The sequence below is a fragment of the Bufo gargarizans genome, chromosome 3 (assembly GCF_014858855.1).
Source record: "Bufo gargarizans isolate SCDJY-AF-19 chromosome 3, ASM1485885v1, whole genome shotgun sequence".
NCBI classification, from domain to species: Eukaryota; Metazoa; Chordata; class Amphibia; order Anura; family Bufonidae; genus Bufo; species Bufo gargarizans.
Window position 1 is genome coordinate 188,443,060 of NC_058082.1, and position 14,861 is coordinate 188,457,920.

At 42.8% G+C, this 14,861-nt stretch overlaps 1 protein-coding gene across 2 annotated transcripts in view; it reads right to left on the reverse strand.

Moving 5' to 3' along the window:
• Positions 1-449: 449 nt before the first annotated feature.
• Positions 450-14,861, reverse strand: part of UGGT2 (UDP-glucose glycoprotein glucosyltransferase 2) — a 421,287-nt gene continuing 406,875 nt past the window's right edge. For both annotated transcript variants that reach the window (XM_044284938.1, XM_044284937.1), the window contains 3 exons: positions 14,037-14,153; positions 4,773-4,917; positions 450-2,484 (listed from right to left, as the gene is read on the reverse strand). In XM_044284938.1, coding sequence (XP_044140873.1) covers positions 2,462-2,484; positions 4,773-4,917; positions 14,037-14,153 — 285 coding nt within the window. In that variant the 3' untranslated portion in view covers positions 450-2,461. The remainder of the gene's footprint in view (positions 2,485-4,772; positions 4,918-14,036; positions 14,154-14,861) is intronic.

Consider the following 14,861-nt stretch of genomic DNA (forward strand, 5'->3'; position numbering starts at 1 on the left):
AGCTACACAGCGACAAAAAAGTCGGAATCTTTTTCCATCGCAGTTTTTCTTTTCCCTACTCTAAACTATGTTACTCTAAGGCCGAATGCACACGGTATTACAGTAATACATGCATTACAGTAATACACTCATATACGGTAGATCATACCGGTGTATTACTGTAGTGCAGCGGAGGCATGAAGCGCACAGCGTCATAGCAACCAACGCAGATGTGAAAGTAGCCTTAGTGCTATCTGGGATTTAAATATTGATGAACTATCCTGGGGAGTAGTCATCAATATCGAATTGGTGGGGAGTGGACACCCGGCACCCTAGCTGATCGGCTTTGGGAAAGGGATGTAGCGCTCAGACCAATGCTGCAGTTCTCTACATTGTATTCCAAGCACAGTGCTGTACACTGTATAGTGGTTATGCTTAAAGGGGTTGTCCGGGACCAAATGTTTAAAAAAAAAAAAAAAAAAAAAAAGTTTACTCACAATGTACATCTAAGTAGAGGCCTCCATACATTTTCAGCTATTTTTGCCACTTCTATGTGGCTCCAACGGTCCCCCACTCATTGTTTATATATCTGTTTATCTTTACCTGACTTCCGGCTGCACTGCCCTGTGGGTCCTGGGGCAGCGCAGCATCAGGTGGTTACAGCTGTCTCTCTGCTCTGCTGTAACTTCGCCCCCTCATCAATATTCACCTCAATTCAATCTGAAGCTCACCGGACTGGAGGGGTGGGGCTGAGCGGGTTATGGGGCGGGGCTTAGCAGGATGTCGGCCAGCCGCCGTAACTCCGCCCCCTCATCAATATTCACCTCAATTCATTCTGAAGCTCACCGGACTGGAGGGGCGGGGCTGAGCGGGTTGTTGAGGGGCGGGGCATAGTGGGATGTCAGCCAGCCGCTGTAACTCCGCCCCTCATCAATATTCACCTCGATTCATTTGCTGCCGGTGACGTCACCGGGCTCCCTGAGCAGCGGAAGAGGAAGCTTTGCTTGCCTGAAAGGGACCCGGTACCTCACTGAGGAGAAGAAAACAGTAACTTCCGGCCATGAATTTCAAAGATGAAAACAGGCTGCAGAAATCTGTGCCAAAACGTACTAGCTGCTTGTATGTAATGTCTATTCCACACTTGTACTATTAGAGTAATGTCCCCGATCCCGGACAACCCCTTTAATCTGCCTCACTTGAATTGGTCTGAGCTGCACAAAGACCATGAGACTGATGGATGTGATGTACAGGCCTAGGAATAGGCTGCAGATGATTGGCAAGGGAATATCAGTATCAATTTGATATTGATGACCTATCCTGAGGATAGTTCATCAATGTTTATAGTCTGGAAAACTCTTAATTGTTCTGACCAAGCTTCACATGTAAGGCAGCTTTCACACTTTCGCTAGGAGGGTCCGTAGTTTTTTGCCGTGCTGCGACCGGACCTCCATCCCGTCCCCGCTATAGTGAATGGGACCAGTGCGGACTTCTGGCGGCACTTGGGCTAGCGTTAGTACAGATCCGGTAGGCTGTTCCCCTGCTAGAACAACCTGCTGGACCCTCCTGTAGTAGCCTAAGCATTGCTTCTTCTACTCACGAGCTTCCGGTGTAGATGTCTCATCAATAGTATGAAGATGCCTTCACACGCTGCAGATTTTGTGGCTGAAAATTCATTCAATCCACCTTAACGGGGCTTGTAGAAACCCATGTGCCTGCTGCCCCCTTCAAGTGAATGGAACCGATTTTCAGTCGTGGAATTTTCTGCCACAAAGTCTGCCGGGTGTGAAGACCACCTTCCTTCACAGTAAAAATATGATTAAACAGACAAATAAAATACATAAAAGTGAATGTGAACACGTAGTTTATAACAACAATGCTTGTACTTACATGGAAAATGTACGAAACTAAATTTACAGCAGAAAAAACACATTCATGTGTCAGTTGTAAAATTGGCCAAAAACCACCAGTGAGCATATGTGCTGAGCAGCTGCAACATGTTTTATGCTATTTTCATCAAAAAGGCGTATGACAAAGACATGACACACTAAGGGCAGAACAGGTATCTGCTACCCAACTGTCTGTAGCAGTAGAGAGACTGAACATTATCTGTGGAACATTTTAAGTCAGTATTTACATGGCACCTTAAGCTATCTCAGCGACAATGCTGATAAATCTGTCCCATATAGTCTACACTGCCAGTTACTGGAAGGAGCCGTACACCCATGTATCAGAGAAAAGACACTGGTACATTACAGTGCAGGGAATCAGACGTCAGCTCTACCATCACTGTATTACCAGACATAAAAAAATAATAATTCATATTAATAAAGGACTCCTAATAAACAGGTCTCTCGAGGATCAAAAAATAGGTCCATATGTATCCCAGTATCCAGCAAATAAGGTCACCGCTACTTCGACAGTCTCCTGTAGAATGAAGGGTCAGTTGGGAGGACTTTACTTTCCACCGTGAAATTGAAATTTGCTAAAGTTCATCGTGATTTAAGCCTGCAGAAAACAAGAGAAAATAAGACATTGTGAAGCCTTTACAGGATCTTCTATTCAGTGCATAAGGAACATGCCGCACATGAGAGCGCCAATGTCAACTTAGGCCCCTTTCACACGGCCGAGTAATCCGCGCGGATGTGATGCGCGAGTTGAACGCATTGCAACCGCAATGAATCCCGACCTATTCATTTCTATGGGGCTGTTCAAATGAGCGGTGATTTTCATGCATCACTTGTGCGTTGCGTGAAAATCGCAGCATGCTCTATATTTAGCGTTTTTCACGTAACGCAGGCCCCATAGAAATGAATGGGGTTGCGTGAAAATCGCAAGCATCCGCAAGCAAGTGCGGAAGCGGTGCGATTTTCACGCACGGTTGCTAGGAGACGATCGGTATGGAGACCCGATCATTATTATTTTCCCTTATAACATGGTTATAAGGGAAAATAATAGCATTCTGAATACAGAATGCATAGTAAAATGGCGCTGGAGGGGAAAAAATAAAATAAAAAATAATTTAACTCACCTTAATCCACTTGATCGCGCAGCCGGCATCTCCTTCTGTCTTCATCTTAGCTGTGTGCAGTAACAGGACCTGTGGTGACGTCACTCCGGTCATCACATGATCCATCACCATGGTAAAAGATCATGTGATGGATCATGTGATGACCGGAGTGACGTCACCACAGGTCCTGTTACTGCACACAGCTAAGATGAAGACAGAAGGAGATGCCGGCTGCACGATCAAGTGGATTAAGGTGAGTTAAATTATTATTAATTTTTTTTAACCCCTCCAGCGCTATTTTACTATGCATTCTGTATTCAGAATGCTATTATTTTCCCTTATAACCATGTTATAAGAGAAAATAATACAATCTACAGAACACCGATCCCAAGCCCGAACTTCTGTGAAGAAGTTCGGGTTTGGGTACCAAACATGCGTGATTTTTCTCACGCGAGTGCAAAACGCATTACAATGTGTTCCCGCAACGCCCGTGTGAAACCAGCCTTAGCGGTCATACATTTCTAAAACTTCTGTTAATGCTGTATAAATAAGTAGTAATTGGTCATGTTGCAGCCTTAAGCCTCTATTACACAGGCCGATTGAGCAAGCGTTTGTCAGGAGGGAAGCATTCCCTCCGAGCTGGGGCGTAACTACCATAGCGGAAGACCATCTACTGGGAGTGAAAAACGTGGTCAGGACTCTACCCTCTAAAGCAGGCATCCTCAAACTGCGGCCCTCCAGCTGTTGCTAAACTACAACTCCCAGCATGCCCGAACAGCCTACAGGTATCAACCTACAGCAGGGTATTGTGGGAGTTGTAGTTTTACAACAGCTGGAGGGCCGTAGTTTGAGGATGCCTGCTCTAAAGGAACAACATTTAGCAAATAAGCCAGTAGAAAAATGGCCCAAGGGTCATTGAAACGGGTTTAGGTGGATACCCTTCTGTCCTGTGTGGGGGGCCCAGTTTGATCCTTGCTATGGGGCCCTTACTTCTCTTTGTACGCCACTACCTCCGAGCAATCGCCTGCTAGCTAGTGGAGGCGACTCCTGCTATAAAATGCTACAATCTCCTCCACAGCATGGGAAGGAGCGATCGTTATGCCATCGCTCATCACCATGCTGTCCATTAGACAGCACGATCTGCCGCCGGCAAGTGCTGATTTTTAAGCATGTTTGAAAATCAGAATTGCCCAACGAACAAACGTTTGCTAATTCATCGGGCAATATTACACTGCAAGATAATCGCTAACGAGCCTTCATGTGAACGCTTCATAGCAATTATCACCCAAAATATCGGCCAGTGTAATAAAGCCTTAATACAGCCCTTACTATTTATATTTAGTGGTATGCATCAGATACTTATGATGGTGATAATCATTTGGGAGTGGGGCTAAAATGGGAAGAATTGCTACTGGCTACTGCCCCCAAGACAGCAATAGCACCTCCGCCTGGCAGTAAGATATATCGATCAGGGATATATTCAACAGTTTCGAAAATTTGGTTTATTGTATCAAGACTAAAGGATCTGTGAAGCAACCATCAAGATGGAAAGGAATATATAACTCCTTGTAACAGTACACCATAGCAATTGGATATATAAAAACTACTCAGGTATATATTAGAGTAAAGGCTAAAGGCCTATGATGTAATACATAATGACATGTGATGGGCGTCCTGCTATGTACCATTGCGAAGACCCACTTATGACATCTCACCCCACAGTCATTATATAAAAATGTCTTTTAGTTAGTAGGGGATGAACTAATTCTCCTGGGCATTCTCTTACCTTTAGGAGGTACTTGTGTTCCATTTGCTTTCTGCTCCTCTATCCTCTTCAAAAATTGACGGATTTCATTGTCATAGTCGGTCCATTCAGGAACAATTCGTGCTGCAGCTTTTAATTTGGGTTCCTTAGTTTTGGGATTGTTGCACTGTGGTTGAAGATATAACAGCTTGTAAGATCAATTGCCTTTTTATTTATGTAGACTGCAACCAAAATAGCTACTATTAGTCTCCATAGATGCCCTACTTAACCACGGCCTAGGTGCCCACCAAAACCAAGGCCATCTGCACCAGCTATAGGTTTATGGGAGTATCTATCTCTGCCTACTGGTTAGGAGACACATGGTTAGCACCCTGACACTCTTCATACAATGTCTGGATGTGGGTGACATATTACCAGAGTCCAGTCATGCTTTCAGCGACTGCTTACCTCAGTAGGGAGTTTGAAGGGTTCCTGAATAAAGTATTATAATGGAAGATTTCAATTTACAGCGGTGTGTTACCTTAAATTTGAAGGGCACATTGCCCAGTGAGTTTATAATTCCATTGCTCTTGCTTTTAGTATTTTTTATTCTATTTTGACCATTATTCTTTCCACCTTTTTTCATATTTACATTCACTTACTTTACTGATATGCACTGCTGAGCTATGTACATCCATCCCTTGTATGTATCTCTGTAAAATAACTCCCCCAAGCATGGCATGACTACCATCACGTGCCATACATTGGGCTGGGTTGCTAATCCTAGATGCTGAGCTTGCGCTGCTGCAGCTGCAATGCATGCTGAACAGTGAATGCTACTGCGCAGGCGCCCGATCTCTGCAAGGTAACTCCACTAATGCACAGCATGTCATTAATCACATTTCTTACAGCAACTAATAGAAGCCATATTACGTGACACATCACTTGAGACGTCATGGAAATTGTAGTTTTCAGCATATAGATGTTACTATGGATCACCTATCCTCGGGAATTTGAAGGGAACCTGTCACCAGGATTTTGTGTATAGAGCTGAGGACATGGGTTGCTAGATGGCCGCTAGCACATCTGGAATATCCAGTCCCCATAGCTCTGTGTGCTTTTATTGTGTATAAAAACTGATTTGATACATATGTAAATTAACCTGAGATGAGTCAGAGTTTGAAAATATGACTCTTCTCTGGTCACACAAGTAGGATATGACTCTTTTATGTTAATTTGCATATGTATCAAATCTTTTTTTTTTTTACACAATAAAAGCACACAGAGCTATGGGGACTGGATATTGAGGAGGTGCTAGTGGCCATCTAGCAACCCATGTCCTCAGTTCTATACCCAAAATCCTGGTGACAGGTTCCCTTTAAGGGGAAAAAAAACATCAGCACGCGGAAGCAACCAGTAAAAAACTAAATTTTGCCAAGATATATAATTTGCCACATTTAATGCTATATAATATATACGGAGCATGTCCCTTTTTATCCCGAAATGCCTGTTTATTGGGGGTGCACCAATAATATATATATTACATTATTAACCTCTGTCCCCCTGTTGGGGCTGGTGTTTGCGGCACCTACCGGGTCTATATATCTGCATCCCTCCATTGTGGCCTTGTTACTTATGCTACCTGCATTTTATGTTGTATCTGCATTGGTCCAACTGCGTTACTTTTGACCCCAGTAGGTGTCATGTGGTGTTTTTTGTCTTTACCAAATATATCTGTTTTTTACTTATGATGTACGATATAGCTGACATTATTAACCATAAAGTGTTCACATAATGCACTTTTCGTCTTCGGTGTTCTCGTAATATATTGGCATAGCGTGACGACATGAAATTCTCCTCTGAAACAACCAGGTAATGGTTTTGTTTGCCTTCCCTCTGACCTGACATTACCTGTGGACATGTTTTCTCTTACACAAATGATGTTACACACCACTGAACTCATACATACAGTTTCTCTTTTTATTTAAATTGTGTATTCTTTGAGGAAAAAAGAAATGATGTGTCCGAATACTAGGGAAAGCTTGATCTGAAAACCAATAAGACGGCAAAATATTACAGAAGGAGATGCAAACTGTGCCGGCTATAAAATGCCACTTTGGAATTATTTTTCTCTTCAAAAGCACAAAACAATACAATAACTGCAGATGTGTATCCTGTACACTCATATTACTGCAGATATCTCCTTAAATCAATATATTCTACCCCAAGCTCTCAAGATCTTAAGGTGCTGTTTGAATAGCTGTCATTTTTTTTGTCCGACTACCCCAGGCAATAATGCAATTCCACTTTCTAGCCCTTGACAGATTACAGCATAGTTTATTGACTTCCACAAATTGAGCATTTACAGAATAAGACATGCTCCCAGGCGGTGTGCTGTACATTTTCTCTCAGCTTTTTTCCTCAACACATTTGCTATAGAATGGAAATTCCAAGCCTACGGATAAGACCTTTCCCATGGCTTATTAGGCTTGATCCCTTTAGGCACAGGTGGAACAAGAGGATGCCGCATTCGATTAAGAACGGAAAACAAAGAGGAAGCCATTTTCTAATACTGTAAAGAAAACTAAATGTCAGAAAGATATATTCAACCATCTGGAAAGTGTAGCTTACTGTACAAAACGGAGATGCCAAGAAACTCTACAGAACCAAGATGGATCGGCAATATAACATAAGATCCAAGAGATTAAGGGTCACTAGCTGGCTGCAGACGGGGACCTCACAAATACCTGGCCAGGCAGATCTGCAGACATTGAGCTTTCACTTGAGACAAGTGTTAGAAACCAGACCTGCGAGAACATGAAGAACCCACTGAGACATAAACCCCAGCCTTACACATTATATTGAGTGGGAAGAACTAATGCGTGTCATTTGTAGTAGGAACGGAAGAAGATTCCTTGAGATGCACAGAGTAAATGAACACTTGATGTAACACTTGAGTGGAAGGACCCTCAGCACTACAATCAATGGAGTAACTATTCTTTTCATGGTATGTTCACATCGAACGGATTTGTGCAGAAATGTTTATAACAAATCTGTGAATAAAATTTTGGTCGCAATCGGTGTGCCTTCCATTCTAACAAGAATATTTTCCGATTGTAAATTTTTTAATTATATTTCGTGAACATTATTATGGGGACGGACATTTTGCCTGAGCTGTTCTTAACAGCATTTACAAAGCATTAAGAAATCGCTTTACGGCAGCCCCATGGTCCATAGGCACAATGGACAGGAGGGGACCTCATTGACTTCTATAGTAGAGTCTTAAAGACATGCTCTGTGACCTGTGCAGAGGTCATTGTACAAGGAAAGAATAGATGATTTGACAATCGCCTATTGTGAATGGATCCTGTCTTATCTGTACACCGAGGTGATATCTCCTTATCACAGGCAGGTTTAGAATAATATATAACGGCAGTAAAGAGATCTGTATAGACCAGTGATGGCTAACCTCTGGCACTCCAGCTGTTGTGAAACTACGACTCCCAGCATGCTTAAGGCTACTTTCACACTAGCGTTTCTATTTTACGGTATTGAGATCCGTCATAGGGTCTCAATACCAGAAAAAAATGCTTCCAATTTGTCCCCATTCATTGTCAATGGGGACAAAACGTAACTGAACAGAACAGAATGATCCAAAATGCGTTCTCATACCGGAGAGCAAACCGTAGCATGCTGCGGTTTTCTTTCTGTCATGGGAATGACGGATCCGTCATAACCCACAATGCAAGTCAATCCGTTTTCTCTGACACAATAGAAAATTAATCCGTCTCCCATTGACTTTCAATGGAGTTCATGACGGATCCGTCTTGGCTATGTTGAAGACAATACAACCGGATCCGTTCATAATGGATCCAGATGGTTGTAGTATCAGTAACGGAAGTGCTTATTTTATGTACTCACTATAAGGATGAACTCAGATAAAGGTTCATCATGTTAAACTAGCTGTGCTTATCCTTACTTATGACATTTATTATATAAAAGTAAAAAAAAAAAATCACAGTTACAGGAAACATAAGTTAAATTAACAGTACATTAGAGGTATGCAGCAGCATTTTGTTTGGCAAAATGCTGGTATTCATGGCGGAAACCTGGCGGACCTTATTATAGCAAATGTGATCCGTGGGGCGCTGGTGGTGTTTGGCATATGTTGGATACAGCAATTCCAGTATTCTGTTCCTATACTGAGAAAAATACCAGAATTGCAAGCGAAGATGTGGATGTAGCCTTAGACACTTTCGACTTTATATGCTGGGAGCACAATTTAAAGGAAAAACTTCTTAAACATGGTGAAACACTAAATCATGAAATTCCAGTTTTCAGATACATACTCAGTTTGGAATTTGAAGGACCTGCATCATAGTAAACACAGTCTTGCACTGGCTTTGCCATTCCCTGGTACAAGTATGTTATTTCAAATGTCTATAAACATTAGCTCTACTAATACATGCAAGAGTGAGGCCTGACATGTCAGAGCTCAGCAGGAAATTAGTGGGGGCACTGAAAACATGGCTGGGGATAAGCTAATTATGTTAGCATTCTGGCAAACTGGCAAATACTTGCACCAAATGTATTGTGTGTTTTCTACACTTTCACACCTAACTAGATGGTTCTGAAAAGGGTATTGGAAAGGGGAGTGGCTTATAAAAGGGGCGTGGCTTAATGCCTCTTACTGGGACTGAGCTATGCATATAAAGTATCTTTTGTCAGCAGCACATCTCCCCATGTAAAAGGAATGTGCTTCCAACATTAATGTAAATGAATGGCTGCATGTACAATCTGATTGTTTGCCGATTGGTGATAATACATGACTGGAGCTCATTTAATGGATAGATATCTGCCCGTGTAAAATCACCATAAACCAAGTCTCACAGCCTGTCCCCTTGGTGCCTCACTCTGTTAGCAGCCTCTGAATGAAGACTTCTATTAGAGGTGGCAGTCTGGTGGCCCCTTCAGCAAAGTCCAGACCACACTGACAATGCCCCAAGTCAAATCCGTTCAGCGACACATTAGGTTCACACCCTACAATTTGCTCATGGTGGCATGGAGCCCCTGGCACCCACAGGCTTTGGATACAAGATCTATACAAGGAGCCGACTAGTTAGTGGAGCTGCCAGGATTCATTATTTCGGTATGTCAACACTATCTCTGCACATCTGGACACCATGGCTGCTTCTGTCCCAGCTCTGCTTCCTCAAGCTTCAGCTCCTTCACCTTGGCCACAGTCTGCTCCTTATTCCAGTGGTTCCAGATTACACCTGCCATCAGCACCTAATTAAGAGGGAGACCCAAAGACTTATGGTGGCTTTCTAAATCAGTGTACCAAACACGAAAAACTGCAAGCCCACCAGTACCCTACAGATCATGACAAAATGGTGTTTATTGTTGTCTCTTCTGCCTGGCGAAGCATTGTCTTGGGTCACACCTATCTGTAAATATGGAAATTTCCTGACTACCAACTTGCAACAGTTCCTGACTACCTTCCATAAGATCTCTTAAGAGCATGGTTGGATTGCTTTAGCTGTATCCTAAATGACAAGAGGCTGCCATACATAGTATAATCCCCATAGACTCCAATGCTAATGTGTTGGGGTCTATGAGAGAGGCAATGATTGCTTGCTATAGTTCCCTAGGCTGCACGCTGCGGTTTTTGTCTGGCCGCCTCTCGGCATGTTTGCTGTGTTGTGGCCGGATCTCCAGCTGGTCCCCATTATAGTGAATGGGGCTGGGCGGACTTCCGGCCGTACACGTGTGCAAACAGTAGTAGGGATACCGCAGGCTGTTCCCCTGCCGGAAAAGCTTACAGTGAGTGGGAGGCTGATAACATTGTATGCAATATGAAATGGTGGCAATAGAAAGTGCAACTTGCCCCACAAAAAATGAGCCCTCATACCAGTATGTGAATGGAAAAATAAAAAAAAGTTATGACCCCGGAAAAGCAGGGAGTGAAAAATTAAAACTAAAAAACCTCTGAGGCTCAAAGGGTTAAAACAATGGGGAGTCTACTGGAGGGATCCCTGCACTCTGCTTGTTTCCAGAACTCCCACAGAAATGATTGGAACTATTGCACATATGGCCAATGGCTATTCTGTTCATTTCTGGGGGCTTCCCAGAACAGGTACAGGGTTGCCATTCTCATGATCAGTGGAGACCCAGAGGTAGAACCCCCATGACCTAACTGTAAGTTATCATAAATAATAATTGCTGGAATACCCCTTTAAGGTAACACTTGACCCACACATTGCATATTGATTCAATTTGAAAATCTTCACTGATTTATAAATATTGTAATTTGTTTAAAAGAAAATAATGTTTCAACAGGCAATGGAAACCAAAATCATCAACCAATTGAGGGCTGGATTCCAAAACAACACAAAAATCAAAGTAAAAAATTCAGGTCACAGGCAGGTCCAATTTGTGTGAATTTCATTAAGGCAACTCATAATATGACTCGGTAGTGTGTAGGGCCCCCACATGCCAGTATGTGCTACAGACAATGTGTGGGCGTGCTACTAATGGAATGGCAGATGGTGTCCTGTGTGATTCTCCTCCCACACCTAGATCAGGGCATCTGTGAACTCCTGGTCTGTGGTGTTACTTGGTGGCAGATGCACTGATCTAGAATGTCCAGTTTCTTAGTTGGATTCAGGTCTAGGGAACATGATGGTCAGTAAATTGCATCAATGTCTTTGTCACCTAAACTGCCTACTAATTGGCTACATGAGGCCAGTCATTTTCCTGCAGAAGGGGGAACATAGGGCTCAGTCCATCAGCCTAGGTCTAACAATGGCTCTGAGGATTTTCAACAGCAGTCAGGGTACTGTTGGCCATCACGTGAAGGTTTGTGGTACCATCCCAAAAAAAATCCCCAGACCATCACTAACCCACCGCCAAACCAGTCGTGCTGCATGATTTTGCAGACAGCATAGGTGATTCCAGATGTTTTCACCTGACATATGCTCAGTATGAACCTGCTCCCATCTGTGAAGAGAAAGGGACACCAATGAGAGGCCTACCTATTCTGGTGTTCTCAGGAAATTGCCAACTGAGATGCATGCTGCTGGGCTGTGAGCACAGCTTCCAATACAGAACTTCGGGCCCTCATGCCAGTCTGTTTCTGACAATTTGGTGAGAACCATAGAGACGAGAAACCTGCTGAAGGTCATTTCCAGTGAACCTGTTGTCACTTTGATTTGTACCAAAGCAGGTGAAAGTGATTCACACTTGTATATGCATCCTAACTGGATAGATTGAAATATCTGAAGTTTAAGTGACTTGAGGTTATACTGTGATGTTTAAGCGTTCTCTTTGTCTGAGCAGTGTCAGCTACACTTGTCACACTCACCCCACCCATCTCTGCCTGAAATGTAGTGAACACTAAAGATTGCTTACCTTGTGCTAAAAAAGCTTTCCAAAAAGAAAAAAGAAAAAGAAAAAACTTTATCTCTTCCTGCTTTTTGCATCATCCTGATGTCACCAGGCAGTTATTTTTGAAGGTGAATGCATCATCCATAGGAGTTGGGGCAGAGTTGACTGGCTTCTTATCCAAGGTGTTCCACTGTGCCAAGAGAAATTCTATTGGAGACCATGACATATTCGCCATCAAATTGGCATTAAATGATTGGAGAGATCTGCTGGAAGGTGTTGGTCATTTGGTGGTTATTTACATGACCACAAAAATGTAACCTACAGTACCTACAGACTGTAGGGTGTCTGAATCTTTGTCAAGTCACCTGGCCCCTCTTGTTTGCTTGTTTCAAATTAATTATCCACTTTCATCACACAGAGGAAAACATGAAGACAGATGCCCTCTCTCATCCCTTTGTTCCTGCAGACCAAATCACTGAACATCACAACATTATTGATCCTGCTTAGATTACGTCTGTTACTCCAATTCTGGCTAAGGATATTGTTTCAGGGAGAACATTTGTTCCTACTATGAAAAGGAAAAATTCTTATTTGGGGACAAAAAAATAAAACTGTTGGTCAGCCCAGTCCACAAGACTTTAGACCTACTTTTTGGACACTTTTGGTGGCCCACACTTTCCAAAAACATTCATAAATATGTTACCTTCTGTGCCACGTGCGCAGGAAAATAAATCTTTCCGGCAAAGACCTGCAGGTGCTCTCCTTTTTCTGCATGTGCCAGATTCTCCTCAATAACATATCACTGGGGACCTCATCACAGATTTGCCTCCAGTTGTACTGTGATCTGGGTGGTCAAAGACCATATCTCCAAGATGGCTTATTTTGTTCCTCTGATTGGTCTTCCTACAACTGTCCATCTCGCCAAGCTGTTTATTAAGCACATTTTTCCATTTATATGGACTACCCTAGCACATTGTCACTGATAAGGAAGTTCAGTTCATATTCAGGTTCTGGAGGTCCCTCTGTAGATTTCTGGATGTTAACTTGAACTTCTCCAGCATATCATTCTCAGTCCAAGGACAGGTAGAGCACATTAACCAGGTTATAGAGAGCAATCTGCACCATTTCACCTCTTCTTGCCATGACGACTGGATGCTTTTGCTTCCCTGGGCTGAATACTATTATAAGAATTGCTCTGGTGTGTCAACCGTCAATTCTCTATTCCACAATCTATCTGTGGATTCCACTTCCTGTACGTGTTACTTCTAAGGTGCCAGCTTCTGATTATACCCTCAAAGACTTTGTCCAGATCTGGCAGGAAACAAAATCTTCCTGGTCGAGGAATGTATGAAAAAATCTGCTGACCTGAGATGCAGGTCACTAACATATTTCTCCCCAGGAGACAAAATCTGTCTTCCAAAAACATCCATTTGAGAGTATCCTCCTACAAGTTTGCTCTTTAATTCTTTAGAGGTCTTGAAGCAGATTGACCCTGTATGTTACAAGTTATGACTTCCACCTTCCCTTTGTATACCTAATTCATTTTATGTTTTACATTTCAAAATACTGGTGGTCAACCACTACTCCAGTTCTCCAGTCTCTACTTGCATTCCAGTTAGTCCTGCTGGATAATCATACTAACCCTACTGCCTGTCTTACCATATTGCACAGACTCTGCCCGTCTTGACCCTGGCTTGCCTTCTGATCATGCTCCCTCTACCCTTGGTGCCACATACAGGTTTCACTTGTCCTGCCTGGGTCAGCAGCCTCTGAACAGAGACTACTAATGAAAGTGGCCCCTGCAGGGTTGTCCAGATCCCCAAACAGAGGTAAAAGCGTGAATACCAGAGAATCACCTTGACAATGCCTTTGTGTTACGCTGTGTTACAATGTAAATTATTTTTTCATATAGTTACTCACCAGATCTATAGTTTTGGCTCTTTCTTTGGACTTGTCATCACACCAGGTCTCACACCACAACCACTCTTGAGGTAGAGATTTTATTGACACTTGATGAATCATGTTGTTGGGTAGGTCCTGTGTAAACCAAGAAAATGATTCAGGAATGTAACAAAGAATATCTACTGTCTGTTATAGTGACCACTAAGTTGAGAGAGTTTTTAAAAGTCTCAAAATATCTTTGACATATTACAGTTTCAGTAACAGTTAAAATATGTACCCTCCTATTATATTTATCAGAGTCCCTGCTTATCCACCTACTTATTATTTACAATTTAGTTTCAGCCACATAAAGTTTCCGGGGGTCATTTACGAGCAGATATATAGGGCGCAGATTATGTCACAGGCCATTTTGCAGGAGAATCTGCGACTTCTTCCCTGTCTAAAAAAGGGGGAGCATCGTGGGCTGGGAAGGGGACGGGGCCAGCAGAAAATGGCCTAAATGTAAGACACCAAGGACGCTGTCTTACATTTAGAATCTATGCTGGATATGCCAAAGTTATGTAGAGGCCTGCGCCTTGACATAACTTCAGCGATTCACTGCTAGCGCAGGGCCTTATTGAGACCAGCATGGGATCTCAAAGCCACAGCAAAACACTTCCGTTCTAATAATACCACTGGCTGCATCCATTCTGAACAGATCCGGCTGTAATATAACGAAAATGAAGAAACCGGATCAGGCACTAAAACTATTGTAAGTCGATGGGCATCGGATCAGTTTTTTCGTGTCTGAAAAAAACTCGATCCGGCACCATTGACTTACAAGGTTTTTGGTGTCGGATCCGG